Below are 16,969 nucleotides of genomic sequence, written 5' to 3' on the forward strand. Positions count from 1 at the left end.
TGAACTTGTGTCTTTCACGATAAGAACTTAACAGGAGTTTGATGTATGAATGAGGATTTGCACTTGGTTGGGTTTCTCAGACTAATTTTAATGCATTGGAATAATTTTAATACGTATTTAATTAAAGTTGTGGTTTGGCGATTTTCTTTCTTTTATTGTTATTCGTTTATGTAATATTTTTAACAAAAGAGCAATGTACCTGAAATGAATTTCTGTATGAGCTTCCTTTATAGATAATAAAGTGAAATTGAATTTGAATTGAAAAGATGGTTTAACTTTTCAAATATAGATTGGAACCATTGGCATATCTTTCCCCTTTATGGTCGCTGACAGACCGGTTATGTATTTACCATATTTCTGTTTACAATATTCAGACAAAGTTCACAGCAACCAAAGGTTTTGCACTTGGGATTATCTAATACGAATAGCTATTCATTCCAACTACAATTCAGAGCTATGTGAGGCAATAGTAGCTAGGGAAGGAACTGTGTCATAATAACAGCATTGATACGTGGTGCTGGTTCTAAGACTCCCGAATGTCACAACAAATCAACTAATTGTGTAGTTGGCAATTTTAAGTAACCTTTAGCTAAGAAACCCTTCAGGTGGAAAAGTTTACTAAGAATTAAAAATACAAATTGAAATGGGATTTGTTTCATTTTCTAATGTAAATTTGAATTTCTGAGTTAATGCAGATATGCATTTCCAGAGACAACCTTAGGGATATGAGTGTTCAAAACTGTACACATGTGTACATGGATGTTTTATTTAAAGAAAATCTGTTTTCAGTATATAATACTAGTTGAGTTGAGACTGATTATTTCGTCATGATTTTCTATAAGTTTGTTTATTATTTTGAAGGGTTTTTCAGGGCCAACTAATTTCTTGAAGAAAAGTATAATTGCTTCTTCCCTAGCAGAATTGTAATATATTGAAAAGAGGAATTTGCATTATTATTGTTGTACAAAATTTAATTTAATCTCTTAGTTTATGACTTTGGGTTTGACTACAGTGATAAAATTGACATTAGGGATATTTGTGAGAACAGATGCTATATTGCTTTGCTAAAATGCTGTTTTCCTTCAGGACGAAAAAGGTTGTGCTAATTGAATAATAGAAGTGCAGTAATGTATTTTCAGTGATTATGCCACAGTTATTGCACCTCTTCTGTATGTACCAATTAATAATATTTTCATAAAATGTCCACTGCGAAGATCAGGTTTAAATTTCAGTCTGTTCCATCTAAGAACAGGCTGTATAGTTATTCCACGTACTGCTCGAGATTCAAAATTATACAATGCGCTTGACCTAAGATTAAAACTATGGAATGAATACATCAGAATGCAATGTAGTAAATGGTGTGCAAATTTAAAAAGAAAAAAATCAGGATGAAAGAGGATTTTGCTTCCTTTGGGAATCCTTAAGAGGGTACAGTAGCCTTGTGGTTATGGTACTGGGCTAGTAACCCGAATGTCATGAGGTTAAATGACATAATGATAGATTGAATTCACTGGGTTGCTGGGCTAGCATCAGGAAAAAAAAAGGCTGCCAAGTTATTGTAAAAGCCCAGTGGATCACTCATGTCCTTCAGGGGAAGGGGCTTCTCATCTCTACCTGGTCCATTCTGAAAATGACTCCAGTCCCGCACTGTGTAGAGTCATTTAAGGCCCTCGGGGGGCAATAAATACTGTCATGTTCCTGTTGACTGCATTCCAATAACTAATAATAAAAAAAAGTCGACATCTGATGCATGTTTTGATTTGGGGTCGGGGGATGGGGAGGGACAGGATGGAGCAAAAGAGATGTTTTAGAAAAATTACTTTTGAAAGCTGATTTCCATAAGGGTGTTGTGAGGCTGGATGCAAGTGTCTCAGACTCTCTGGTGATGGCCTACCTTGGAAATGGCATCCCCGATTGGGTGGCTGCACGTTGCCAGGTAAAATCTATAAAATATAATTTTCTCTTGAGCAGTGCATTTAAGAAGAATTGCACGAGGAAAGGGCTGACGTAACGGTTGATTTTAACAACTGAGACGAGATTGAAGTTTGCCTTTCCAACTGCTACCAATATTTAGAAATCGTCTTTAATGAAGTAAAATGCTTTCTAAGAGCATTCTCAAACAAAACTTGACATTGAGTCACAGAGACAGATATAAGACAGATGAGGTAGGTTAAAATAATTGTTTTGTTTACACCCTGTGAATAAAGATGGTGATGCAGGGAAATCAGAATAACCAAATCTAAGAATTATTTATTTCTAACTTGTCACTTAGTGACCAAATTTTGACATAGAAAGAAAAAGAAAGAAACCCTACAGTGCAGAAACAGGCCATTTGGCCCATCGAGTCATTTTAAAGACTTCATTTTAAACATTATGAAAACTTAATTCTTTACTGTGTTTGGAAGCGTTTAGATTCAGACAATGTCAATCAAGATGATACGTTTGATCTCCATTTTTTAGATTGGCTGAGTTACCAAATCCAGGAGATGAACAATTGCCATGGGAGCTTCCTACAAGCACAGTTCATTTCAGGAACAATTGCTGCATGGATGCTTTTTTGTTTGCTTGCAAACTTTATTATTCTGTTAAGATTCCTCTTGTGGAGGGTAAAACTTAGATTGTTGGTGCCAGATAATAGAAAATATAGACCAATTGACCCCCAATTTGCGATTAACGGGTTAGTACTGATTGCTTATCAATTCTTTCAAGCCCATATATAGGAGTTTCTACCATTAAACTACTCTATCTTTATATTGTAGTAAATTTGTTAAGATTGCAAAGTTTGTGAAAACTATTTGAATAATTTTCTCTGCTTCTTACTGAGCCCCAGCTAAAATAATGTCTTATAAAGTGCAAAAGCTAGATTTAATTATGCCTCAAGTGAATTTGTGACATTACAAACCCTGTTAGTTACTTATGCTGCTGTTAACTTTTTGTTATAGATTATTGAGACTGAAAATATGATGGATCGAATTGTGACTGGCTTAGCTGAGTCTAGTATCAAGGTGCGGTTAGCTGCTGTCAGGTATGGATGGACTCCTGAACTTTCCTGTCTGAAATACAATTTGATAGTTCTAAAACCAATGTAGTGATTAGTGTTGTGTTGACTCAGCAGACACTGAATCTTTAATCAGTTTAGTAAATACTCCTGTAACATTTGCATGGATAATAAAATAGAGAATGAAAGAGAGCCCAGATTTGCTATATAATTAGCTGGCTATGGTATTATTAACCATTAACTTGAAGCTTAAGCACTTCCATTAAATAACTTGGAAATATTCTTTGAGGCACTTAACCACCCCTTTGGTGGTAATCTATTGCACTCTAACATAAATACACTATCAATTTTAAATTATTAGTTGCATGGCAGATAAAAAGTAAATTCTAATTCTGAGAAAGAATAACTGAATCAAATAATTAATTCAACTAAATGTTGGTTTGATAGTTTTGTGATTACATTTTCAAATTCTCATGTGTCTGGGGGGGAGCTTTTAGCTTTCATGATTGAAACATTTTTTCTAGTGATTAAATCCAACAACCTTGTTGATCTGTGAATATTTGATTTAGTAAATTATTCTAAGATGCATTTTAATGAGTGTAACTAGTTAGGCAAATTCCAGTTTGATATTGTTTTTGTGTAAGGTGCAGCTTTGTACATTATATAGGTGGAGTGTACCTTGGTTGTTTTGAGTTGTAGTCTTTCATTAAGTGGATGTATGTTAGCTTGACTGGAGTAACCCTCAGTTAAGAGCCTGATCTAAGACATTGGAGGCTGATCCCAGGCATAGAGGACTTGAGACAAAATAAAAATTCAGACGTTGAATCTTAGGAAACAATTTGGGGAAGACCTCATAAGGTCATGCCAAGATTTTTAATCGTGTAGAAATAGTAATTCCTCATGTTCAATTTTGATAGTGGGACAAAGAGGAAAAGTTTCTAGTTAGTCTGACAGGTTTTATACTGACGTCAGAAAGTTGTTCTTGCACAATTGATCAATTGGATCAAGTTTATTCAAGAAACTATTGGACACTGCAAAAGTGGTTTGTAGGTAGGATAGACGGAACAGCACCTTCATATTTCTTATCTTCTGATCTGTCATTACTAATACGCAGTCAGGCAACTTGAATTTTGACACTAATTATTTGGGCAGTTTAACTTTTAATGGCCAATCCTATTTTTGAAATGTGGGAACAAATGAGGCACAGATGCAGGCGATTCAGCCCATTAGTTCTGCCATATCTGTTAGCCTTCGCAACTCTCTTCAATTCCTGTCCTTCCTCCATTTCCCTTCATATGGACTTCCCAAGTGTTTCTTTTTTAAGCATGTCAGTTGACTTTGTCTTTATGACCATCTGAGGAGAAATCATTCCTGAATGATTTTCCTGAATTGGAATTCTAGGAATATATTCTCTTGTCCTAGATTCCCCATCAATTGTCGTCATTATTTGAATCACCTTAGTGGGATTATCATTTAAACTCCTCAGCTATTGGATATATATCCAAAGTCTACAAAATCTCTCACCATAACAACCTCCTAGGTAATTTCCTGGTAAATAATTGTTAGATTTTCTTTAAGTAAACAAATCATTCCTAAGGCCAAACTATTCAATTGATATATTACAGGCATGGTGTATAATTGAAGTAATACTTTTATATTATCTATCTCTTGTGATAAAGCCTGTGTCACATTAGTCTTTTGATTGCTATTTGCACTTGAACCATAACTTTTAGTGGTTTATATACCTGGACCCTTAAAATGTTGTCTGCCCCATCCAGTCTTTCCCATTTAAGCAATACTATCTGCTATTCTTAATCCAAAATATACTATTCACTCTTTCTCGAATTACATCTACACATTCTCAATCCATTTATATCCGTACATCATTTTCTACTGTCTTTATTGTATTTACGATCTTAGGATCATCTGTAATGAAGGATTTATTTCCATCTGTTCCCAAATCCAGATAATATGTGTGATGAAAAGCTGAGAACCAACATAAATTCTTGGGGTGGGGTGTAATAGCAATTAGTATTGCTATCCTTTTTATCCTACTTGTTTACCTTCTACCTTTCGACCTGTTTCACATCTAATTCCATGTGCCTTAATTTTAGCTAGCGATGTGTAAAATTTTAAGTCTATGAATATACAACCTAATCCTCTTCTCTGCATCACCTCAGTGTCTGTGACAAGGGGTCTAAAAGATTGATTGACATGATCCACCTTCTGCAAAAGCATATTTTGAAGAGAGCTTTTACTCTATCTATTCTTAAAATCTTCCTACTACAAACATTAATCTTACTGATTCATAGGTATTTGGTTTCTCACCTTCCTTTTGGAATAAAGACATTTGATGTCTTCCAGTCCTACTGTACTTTCCCTAAATCCAGTGACCTTTAATGAATGCATTCCCAGTTTATTTGCCTCCTACTTTTAATATACATATCAAGGTCTCGCAATTTGTGATTTCATAATTTTATCCCATTATAATTTTTCTGTTTTAAATTAATTTCTCTGCGCCAATCTTTAGTTTTCCCTAAACTCTCTTGCATTATATCTTCCTTCTGTATTGTGAAGATTGAAAATAGAATTATGGTTCTTCTAAGTACTCATCCTCTGTTATTGTTTTGAGTATATCGTCAGGTTTATTTGATGCAGATCATAGACTAATATTACCTACTGAAATAATAAATCATTATTATTTCAGATGTTGATGGGGATTGGGTTTATTTAATCTGCTCAACCACTGGTCTTGAATGTTTGATCACTACTTATTGCATTGTTAAGGGATGATCAAGCACACCATCCACATTTGTTTAATTCTATATGTTTTTTTGAAAGATATGCATCTTTTTCTGATTTCCATTCATAGATGTTTGCATAGTTTGTCCAGATCAGTACAGCAACTCCGGACAAGTTTTCAGGATCATACGGTGTGGAAACCACTAATGAAGGTAGGTAGTGGCATGCATTTTAAGAAGCATTAATTATATTGAACTTTCAGAATGAACTTTAAATGTTTTGTGTCTCAATAGAGCTCAAGCTATTAGGAAATTAATTTGTTTGTTGCCACTAACTTGAGAAGTGTAATGTAGACGTGGAAATTAAACAAGTTATTTATCTGTCAATAAAGGTCACTGGTGCACTGAGTAAATCACCTGCAGAATTCAGTCAAGGATCTGTCAAGTGCACAACTGACAACAGGTTTGTGCTTGAGTGAACACTGGCATATAAATGATGGATCTGATTAAAAATGCCACTGGAATTAACTTGCAATCCAGCAGTGAATACTTATCTAAAGATATAATGATCATACTCGATCAACTGTTCTATATTAACAAGACCTGTTAAGAACAAAACGGCAGCAAGTTTGGGTGTAACAGGTTAGAACTTCTGAAATCGCATACTCAGAATGCAAAATTTCGGACCAACAAATTGTAGATAAAATGAGTATTTTTCTCTCTCATGGGATGTGGGCATCATTGACAAGGCCAGTATTTGTTGCCTATTTCTAATTGCCAGACCGGGAAAGGATGACAGATTTCTTCCCCTAAAGGACATTAGTGAACCAGATTTTTGCAACGATCAATGATAGTTGCCATTGTCACCATTATTGAGAAGAGTTTCATATTCCAGATTTATCAATCGAATTCAAGTCCCACCAGCTGCCCCAGAGCATTAGCCTGGACTTCTGGATTACTAGCCCAGTGATGTTACCACTGTGTCACCATCTCTGACAGTACAGGGCATACATAAGCTACGGTCTGATTGAATGGTGGAAAAGACTAGGGGCTGATGGCGTATTCCTGTTGCTACGTAACTATCACTGAATTTCCTAATTATCATAGAAAATACAGAGGTAATATCGCATTAATGGAAGCCATTCAGCCCATCAATCCTGCACCTGCTCTCTTGAAGGGCAACCCAGTTAGTCTTACTCCCCTGCTCCTTCCCCATATTACTGCAATATTTTTTTGCTTCAGTGTTTATCCAGTCTCTCTTGGCCAAACTGTTCGTTCCAAACTCTAATCACTCCTTGTGTTTTAAAAAAAAAGGTTTTCTATACGTTGCCTCTAGTTTTTAAAAAAAACAATTATCCGAAATCTATACTCTCGTTATCGATCCTAAGCTGTTGAAAACAGTCTGTTTCGATTACAAAATCTAAAGCCTTCAAAAATTTCAACAAATTATCAGATCTGCTCTTAACCTTCACTGCTTTAAGGAGAACAACCCCAGCTTCTCCACTTATGTAACTGTAATGCCTTAACCATTTGAGTAAACCTGTTCTGTACCCATCCCATGCCCTTCCTAATGTGCGGTGTCCAGAATTGGGAACCCTACTTCAGCTGGCTCCGAACTAGTATTTTATGTATGTTTAGCATAACTTCCTTCCTGGCTTTTATACCTTGCGCCTCAACTGTTTTGTGAACCTGCCCTGCTAACTTCAAAGATTTGTGCACAGGCATCCAAAGGGGTCTCCCTCCTTGCATCTCTTCAAAATTGTACTATTTAGCTTGTATTGTCTCTTTATTCCTCCTTCAAAAATATATCACCTCACATTGAACTGTGTTAAATTTCATTTTCCGTGTGTCACCCATTCCACCAGCTAATTTGCATCCTCATGAGATCTATTAGGTACTGAACCCTAATTAATCTAATATTTGGTATGTTATCAATCACCTATTTAAACTTCATATACATAATATCAACTGCACAGCACTTATGCACTCTTGTTTACCTCAAAATCCTCAATCAAATTAGTCAAACTAGGTTTCCCCATAGTAACTCGTATAGAATCCCTACAGTGCAGAAGGAGGTTATTCGGCCCATTGAACCTGCACCGCCTTTCCAACAGAGCATCTTACCCAGGACCGCCACCCCCACCCTATCCCCATAACCCCATACATTTATCCCACTAATCCCCCTAATCTACACATCTTTGGCCACTAAGGGGCAATTTAGTATAGTCAATCCACCTAACCTGCACATCTTTGGAAAAATCCATAATACTTCACCATTATTATTTCATGCTTGTCCAAGGGGCTGTCATTTTCACCCAGATTATTGTTTGTTTTAAGAATATTTTTATTATGTGGTTGACTCTCAACCGTCGTCCAAGGGCAACTCGGGATGGGCAATAAATGCTGACTAGCTAGCGACGCCCATGTCCCATGAATGAATTTTTAAAATTACAAGTTTTCCAGTTTACATTTACCGCAAAACACACCAAATCCCCAAAATCACAGTATAGAGTAACCATTATTCCACATAAACCTGCAGAAAAGACCAGCGGATATTCATACAAATGATTCCAATTATCAATCGTTGTAGTCAGCGTCTCCTCTCGTACAGATAAAATAATACAAAGAAGGGTGAGGGGGGGTGGTTTCAGGATAGCAGGATGCAATCATGAACACATGGCCCTATGGCGCACACCCTCCTCCACAGAATAACACACAACTGCACAATATACTGGGTCCCAGGACCTCCAAACAATGAAAGGATAACCCAGAAAAGGGGCAACTTCAGAATGCTGCCATCAGTACAAAATGTAGCGTGCCAATGTATGCTCTCATGTACAGGAAGCAGTAAACCAAGGATTTGTACACCTCACCTAGGCTTGCAACGTTACAGACCTCCCTCCTCTCCAACTGTATCAGAGGCACCGATTAGGCTCCCCATCACCAGAAAACTTAAAACCATTTTCCCACTAACAAAGAGAAGGGGAATCGTCAAGACACCCGTATCTCAGGAATAGATACGACCATCCTCCCGACAAGGTAAGGGAAACCCTCCAGGATTAACTATAAAAATCAGCCTTTATCAACGCCTTATCCACCCAAATGAAGAAAGGAAGCCCCAGAGAGAGAAGAGCATCAGGATTATCCAATAGATGCCAGACGTCGTTTTTCCACATTTAAGTCACCATTGTCCCAGCTGACCAGAGGCTGGTGGTGATTTAACCTGAGGGCACCACATCTCGAGCGAGGGGCAAGGTTGAGAAGGTGGGCCTTCATGAATAACCTCAGCCGGTGTCGGAATTGAACCCACGCTGTTGGCTGCACTCTGCATCGCAAACCAGCCAAACAGTCCACTGAGCTAAACCAACCCCCAATAGATTTGTCAGAATTGAGACTTCTACATACCACATGAGTTTTGCCACATATACTATCGCAGGAACGACACCAGGAGCATAACAGTACAACTTTGCAAGGAACAGGACACTGCCCCACAACCCCCTCCCCCTAGGGGAGCCTAAGCCTTGAAGAAGACAGACAGACAGACTGGAAGTCTTCATATAAGACCACTTGGAGGAGGCAATCTGCTCGCTAGCCAAAGAGAGACTCCATCAACGCTGAACTGAAACACCCAGTCTCGCGCACGTCGTGTAACCAACAGGACACTGCATCCCCAGGGGAACCAAGTCTCAGGAGAGAGAGCAGTCCAGAAGCCCCCAAAAGGGAATGTCTTGGGGTAGGGCAACCTTCTCCCCTATCCAACATACCCTTCACCTGACCTGGATGAACACAGCCATGACTGCCCTAACCTGCTGAATGACACCCTGCCTTTTTTAAAATCTAATTTAGTTTACCATCAATGTCCTCGTTTACCAGAGCTTTGGAAGTCCTCTTTCCCAAATGAGCAAAATTTCATTTAGTACCTCAAACATGCCTACTGCCTCCACCAATAGATCTCCATTTTGGTCCCAAAGCAGCTTTACTGCTCCTCTGTCAACCCGTTTACTGTTAATATGTCTCTAGAAGATCTTTTGGATTTCCTTTTGATATTAGCCACCAAACTATTCTTAGACTGTTTCTTTGCTTATCTTATTTCCTTTTTCACTTTCCTGCACCTTTCGTATTCTCCTTTGTACTATTATGTTCGTTATCTGCTTCATCCTACTCTCCCTTCAGGCTTTTGTTTGCCCTCCCTATCCTATCTGAGCTCATTTATCGTTTGCAAGAATAGGGGGAGATGGTGCATAGTGATAATGGACCAGTAATCCCGGGTCATCACTATTTTGTTCATTAGAAGATATGAAATACCTGCATTTTCAATGGGCGTGATGGTGTAACTGTCAGCATTGCACATGTTACGTTGTTGAAACTGACAGTAACTTTGGGAGTTAGGCAGTGGAGAATAATGCATAAATTCAGATGTTGCTGTCAGTGAGTCCAAGTTTTTCTATAGTGTGTACTATAGAGATTGCCTCTCAGATTGCTATCTCCCTTGTAAACTATGAATTGACAGAAGTTTCAACTCTGCCATTGTTAGTTTCGCTGTAAAAATCCTTGAAAATATTGCACCTTTTGAATGAGGCGTAACAGGATTTTAAGGTGGATTACATAATTACTGCTTTCAACATTCTGGTGGCAACATAACACCTATCATATTGCTCTCTCTCTCTCTCTAGCCCTGAAAAGTCATATTGACTCAAAACAGATGTTTCCAGACCTTTTCCAGCATTTTCTGTTTTACGCTAACCAAGAGCATTGCTGTATGTTGGATGGTGTCGACGACCACCAGGATGTTGACCAGAAACTGAACTGGACTAACAATATAAATATTGTGGCTATGAGCAGGTCAAAGGCTAGGAATCCTGTGGCAAGTAACTCAGATCCTGCCTCCCAAAGCCTGTCCACCATCTCCAAGTCGCAAGGCAGGAACTCTCCCCTTACCAAGATGAGGGCAGCTCCAACAGCAATCAAGAGACTCGATACCATCCAACATACAGCAACGTTCTTGATTAGCATAAAAACAGAAAATGCTGGAAAATGCAGGTCTGGAAGCATCTGTTTTGAGTTGATCTGACTTTTCAGAGCTAGAGAGAGAGAGCAACGCGATAGATTTTATGTTGTATGGATGGTGGAGCAGGTGGAGAAAATAGGTCGGGGTAGGTGGGAAGCTCAGGAGAGATTTGACAAAGATGTCATGTGCACAAGACAAAGGGAGTGTTGTTAATGGGAGTGTTAAAGACTAAAGGAGGTGCTGATAGGGGCATAAATGTAAGGTAGCAGAATGTGTTAATAGCAGAATAAGGGTCAGCGTTTGTAAAAGCAAAAATTTAAGAACCAGGCCCTGTGGGGAAGGGGAATTTTCATTGGGACAAAAAAACGTATTTAAATGAGGGTCAAGATGGAGAAGAGAGTTCATGGTCTGAAGTTGTTGAACTCGAATGTTAAGAGCAGAAGGCTATAAAGGGCCTAATCAGAAGATAAGGCGTTGTTCCTCCAGTTTGTGTTGGCCTTCACTGGTACATTGCAACAGGCAAGGAAACCTATGTGAGGTGGTGAGTTGATATGGCAAGTGACGGGCAGATCGGGGTTATGCTTGCGGACTCAGCGTAGGTGTTGCGCAACACAGTCACCCAATCTCCTTGATTGGCACCCAATCCACAAACATTCACCCTCTCTACCAATGTACAATATGTACCGTCAACAAGATACCCTTCAGGAACTCACCACGATTTCTTAGACAGCACTTTCCAAACCCACGACCACTGCCATCTAGAAGGACAAGGGCAGCGGATACATGGGAACACCAACACCTGGAAGTTCCCCTCCAAGACATTCACCACCCGTACTTGGAAATATATTGCCGTTCCTTTATTGTTGCTGGGTCAAAATCCTGAAAGTCCCTCCGTAACAGTACTCTAAGTGTTTCTACACCACGGGGACTGCAGTGGTTCAAGAAGGCAGCTCACCACTATCTCCAGGACAATTAGCAATGGGCAATAAATGCTGACCTAGCCTGTGAAGCCCACATTCCATGAATAATTTTTTTTTAAAAGTACATGCTTACTAGCCTCAAGGTAGTTTTGAATTAATGAAATGCCGAACTTCTGTACAATGGTGGTTAAAAATTCCATATCTTTTGAAAAACAGTATTTCTTTTTTTCAAATGTTTCCTCCACCAAGCACTTCTGTTTCTTATCATAATAACCCAACATTTATTTCACTTTGTGAAAATTTAAATTAAAAGTGGCGGAATTTCCATGCTTTTCACGTCCTAATTTGCTGTTTGCGAATACTTCAATTTGGTTGGTTGACTGCCCATAGGCAGACTTGCACTTTGTGCGATCCCACGCTCATCTTCATTTCTGGAGCCCCCAGTGTTGCCAAGGTGCATCCTCCCAATGATGTTTGATTTATAAATGCTGAGTAGTTATTGGTCTTACCAATGTTCATCCCGGTGTGAGTAAATTATGCCAGAATATTAAAGGAGAATTCAGTAAATGCTCTTGAAGGTTTTTAATCTTGTAAAAAAGAAACAACATTGACCAAACACGCCAGTTCTTCGAACAGTAAGTGCTAGTTTAAAATGACATTGTGATCCCACACGAAGTGCAGCCTGTATGTAGACGGTTTTAAATTCATCCTTTTTATTACTTGTCTGTTAACATAGTATTTCCTGACCTTTCAACTCAGTTACATAATCAACTGTGATCATATTGAGAATCAGTCTGATATATAAGCCAAAATGCTGCTCTTTCTATTCACCCTTGCACTAAGGTGCACTTTAGCATTACAGGTCAATTTGAACTTAAAGTAAGCTTTAATCGCTTGCGTATGAAATTGAAAGCAAGGACGACCTGTTTAATCACATTATTACCTGGCTGACTGCATTGTTGGCTCAGAGTTTCGCTCTTTTTAAAAATCAATTTCAATCCAGCACTTGATGCAGTGTTTGTACATACTACACCACAATCAACTGAGCTTCTGTGCACACACTCAGTCACTCTCGCACTCTAATATCTCCCACACATGTACACTCAAACTCTCCCTCAGACACGCAATCCTCTCAATCTCTGTCCCTTCCTCCTATGTACTCTTTACGCTCGTATCAGTGCGACTAGATGGGCTGCAAGAAGATCTAAACACATCTCAAAGGTTTCTGCAATTTATGTCTAACCGAGCCCCTCTGAGCAGAAACACCTACAGCGACCACATTCATCTACTGCAGCATCTCCAGATGTAGAAGTGCAAAATGTGACCAAAAAAAAAAAAGCAGCTTTCAGCAGTTCCCAAATTGGATGTTGCACACGTCAGTAATTAAACGGTGCAATACCATTTCCAATCATAAGATTTATGGTTTGATCTTGTTTTCTCCCTTCCCAAAACTAATTTAGTGAGGAGGCATTGACTACCACTGTGTATGTATGTTTACCAGCCTCAGTGTATGGTGGGACAGATTAGTGTTTCTTACTGCCCATTCACACACTTTTCAAGGTGGTTGGCGCTCTATTTACGTGTCATGGCTTTGAACAGTGTTTCTCTTTCCACCTCCTAACAATGAGCACAGGTCCCAAAGCCAAAAGAAAAGGCCAGGTCTATTTATTTGGCAGTGCCCCCCCCCATCTCGTTTGATCCCACCTTCCTTAGAAACAATGTGGGGAAGTCAGAAAGGATTTGAATTTATAGAGTTTTTAACAAGCGATTTTATTAACTTTATTAAGTTATAGACAAGCGAATTGCAGTAATGAAAGAGAGCAAGCTGTAATTTTGAGTGGGTGCCATCAAGATCTGGGTATATTATATTCATTGTCACTGACAATCTGTCCATTATTGAGCACACGATCTCTTTGTCGGCCTTAATTAAGCAGGAAGAAAAAGCTGAAACTCAAATTTTTAACATTGACTGGGGCAGCTCTGAACAACAATCACTCCAAATTTACCTGAATGGGGAAACTTACCTGAATTGGTTGTAATCTCAATGTTGGTCCACTTGTACAGTGATGCAGTTTCTTTCCCTGAAGAGCGCCTCGATTCAGTGACTCTGATATGGATTTAGTTTGGTGCCTCTGTATAGACCACTACAAGGGAAGGGTCATGTTGAAGGCTAAAGAACACCTGTCATTTAGATAATCGCATTGACCTGGACTGACCCACTGTTTCTGATGGCTCAGATCAAGTCATGTTGCCCAATGTTATAGTGCATGATTGTTCAAAACTATAATACATCTAGGGAGTTGCTCAGATTCAGAACTGAATAACCGCACTGATTTTTAAACAGATGTTTCCTTTGGTATAGCACAAAATGACTAACTTTATTTCTGAAAGATTACTGCACAAAATACTGCAATTTAACAGTAAACTGGTGACTAACAGAATGCCTGTTCCAGACACTGGATATGTTTATATTTGACTTTTTTCACACCAACAGAATACAACCAATTTTCAATTTAAGTTTAAAAAAAGCAGCATAGACCAGATCTGAGCAATACCATCTGAATTGTGTTGGAAAACCGGCAATACACCACAGCATTGGCGATTTTGCCAACAGCAACACAAACTGAAATAAGCCAATATACACTCTGCTCAAATGTAATTTAGATGATGAGAGTTGGGTTGGAAGTACCATCTGCAACTTTCAAAACAACTTCGAGAATACACGCAGGCACACGTGCGCACAGACACGCGCACACAGGCGTGTGCGTGCCCATGACGCGTGTACAAAACCACTTCTTGTGGGGTTTTTAACCATGTTCCCAACAAGACAGAACCCCAAATGCCATTTAATCTCATACATGTTGCAGTAATGTAATTGCTGCGTTAATGTAAGCCTACTTGCGATGCTAATAAATAAACTTCAAAAAACTTCTAAGATACAGAATGGGGTCAGTACCTCTAGCCTTATTTCGAGCTCTTCAGCCAACATCCCATGGTCTTCTGCCTTTACAAGCCCAGGTGGCAGACTCTTTACCCACAGTATGCCGAGAGCCTGCAGGGGGCCGCGTGGGACATGCTGCACTCGCTCTTCCGCTGCAACTTCTCTATCCTCAGGCTTTAAGGGATGGAAATTCATAATTCAGTTTTTTTTAACTCAAAGCCCAGTCTAAACGATTGCTTTAGATTTCAACATGAATAACACAACTGTTATTTAAAATCGTCATGGAAAAAGACCTGCCCGGAACAAAGTCACCTCAGCGACTTTGGATCAGTGGTTTCCTGCTCTAAGGGGACTTAAAATTCAGAGCCTGATGTTGCTTTGCGTTGCCTACTGATTACAGAGCTATCAGGGTCTGATTGGAGCCCCCACAGGCAGCATAGACCCCCTGCCCCCCCATTTGTGGGGCCCCGTCCTAGGCAGGGTGTGTTTCATTGTAAGTCCGCCTCTGTGCTTGCGTACTTGTTTGCTAAGATCACTGCTGCTGCATGCCAAGACATCTATTTCACTTATTGTTGGACTGAAACTACTATGGGGAAAGGGGAAACTCTCCCACAGAGATCGCTAAATCTTTCTGTGTAGCCTTTTTCGAAGTTAGCGGTGACCTTCATTGCTGAATGCAAAATCTGGGTCTATAGGTATGTACTGAATAAGATGCAGTAATACCCACTGTCTTCCTGTCATGTAAATTTGATACTGGTGTCATTGAAATTCCTGTCCAACACTTTGGATACACTCGGCATTTTAATAATGGACACCCAAGCAGACGTACGTTTCTGCCTCTCGAATGTTGTCTAAGAAATGAAGCTACTCAGATGGATCTTTGCTGAGCTTTATGAACATTGGGCTACCAAGACTTTACCGGAGCATCGAGGAGAGAGGGCCACTTGTTACCTAATATGGAAAGTTTTGTACATCTTTTTCCTTCTCATACTAAGGGTTCTTCAGAGGCCCGAGTAGAAAACAATGGTTACGTTTGTATTATGTGACTGTACGTTCAGTTGTCAATCTTGTGGTCCACATGGCTTGTGGTGATGCGTAACCGTTATCGTTGCTGTATAGTGATCATTAAACAAGTGGTCCAATCCCAAGAGGAGCCAGTTCTATTTCAGTTCTGCTATTGGATGAGCAATTTTCTGTTCTAATTCATTATTTAATACTTAATGCCTTGGTATATAACATTTTATATTTTGTACAGTTTAAATCATTTGACAAAGAAAGGATGCCTATTTATAATAGAAGCTTTCACAATTATAGGCATATAAATGATAAAAGGATAGTAAGAGGAGGGTGGAGAAATTAGGGACAAAAGGGGGATCTACACAAGGTGGCAAAAGGCTTGATGAGGCAACAACCGAATATTTTATAACTTCCTTTAGCGAAGAAGATGATGCTACTCGGGTCATAGTGAAAGAGGGTGTAGTTGAGATACTGGATGGGCTAGAATTTGAAAGGTGGTATTAGAAAGGCTGACTGTACTTAAAGTTGATAAGTCACCAGGACCAGATTGAATGCATCCAAGGAATTTTGAAGGAACTAAAGGTGAAATTACTGAGGTACCACTCATAATCTTCCAGTCCTCTTTAGATACAGGGTTGGTGCCACGAATTTGGAAAGTCACTTTAAACTTGATGGTGGGAAAGCTTTTAGAAATAGTGATCTTCAACAAAATTAACATTCACTTGGGCAGGTGCAAATTAAATAAGGAAATTCAGAATGAATTTGTCCAAGCCAAGTTGTGCTTAACTAACTTGGTTGAAATTTTTGATGAGGGTATGAAGAGGTTGGTAAAGGTAATGTAACTGGCGTGTACATAGCCTTCCAAGAGGCATTTGATAAATGTTGCATTCAGGCTTATCAGAAAAGTTGAAGCTCATGGAATAAAGTGGGCAGTGTCAACTAGATACAAAGTTGGCTGAGTGGCAGGAAACAGTAGTGGTAAGTGGTTGTTTTTCAGACAAGAGGATGTTGTACAGGTGGGTTCCCCAGGAGTCAGTACTAGGATTATATCTTTTCTTGATGTACATTAATGACCTAGATTTGAATGTACAGGCACCACTTTAAAATTTGCAGATAACACAAAACTTGGAAGTATTATCAATTGTGAGGATAGTTATAGCATTCAGAAGGGACAGGTTAGTGAATAAGTGATATGATGAAATTTAATGCAGGAAAGTGATTCACAGCTAATGAAGTGCTTTTGTAGTGTAATGTAGAAAACATCCACCGTCATTTTTCACTGGAGTGCTTTGCTTGCTAAAGCATGTTGGAGAATACTAAGCAGTTGACAAACATACCTGTTTC

General features: G+C 39.0%; 1 protein-coding gene across 16 annotated transcripts in view; it reads left to right on the plus strand.

Annotated features, from left to right (window-relative positions):
• The window catches only part of armc8 (armadillo repeat containing 8), a 107,003-nt gene that overhangs the window by 52,691 nt on the left and 37,343 nt on the right, over positions 1-16,969 (plus strand). For all 16 annotated transcript variants that reach the window (XR_013499562.1, XR_013499563.1, XR_013499561.1 and 13 more), the window contains 2 exons: positions 2,943-3,025; positions 5,871-5,952. Coding sequence is in view for 13 of the 16 variants with exons in the window: in XM_078228773.1 (XP_078084899.1) it covers positions 2,943-3,025; positions 5,871-5,952 (165 nt within the window). In the remaining 3 variants the exon portion in view is untranslated. The remainder of the gene's footprint in view (positions 1-2,942; positions 3,026-5,870; positions 5,953-16,969) is intronic.

The sequence above is a fragment of the Mustelus asterias genome, chromosome 14, assembly GCF_964213995.1.
Source record: "Mustelus asterias chromosome 14, sMusAst1.hap1.1, whole genome shotgun sequence".
NCBI classification, from domain to species: domain Eukaryota; kingdom Metazoa; phylum Chordata; class Chondrichthyes; order Carcharhiniformes; family Triakidae; genus Mustelus; species Mustelus asterias.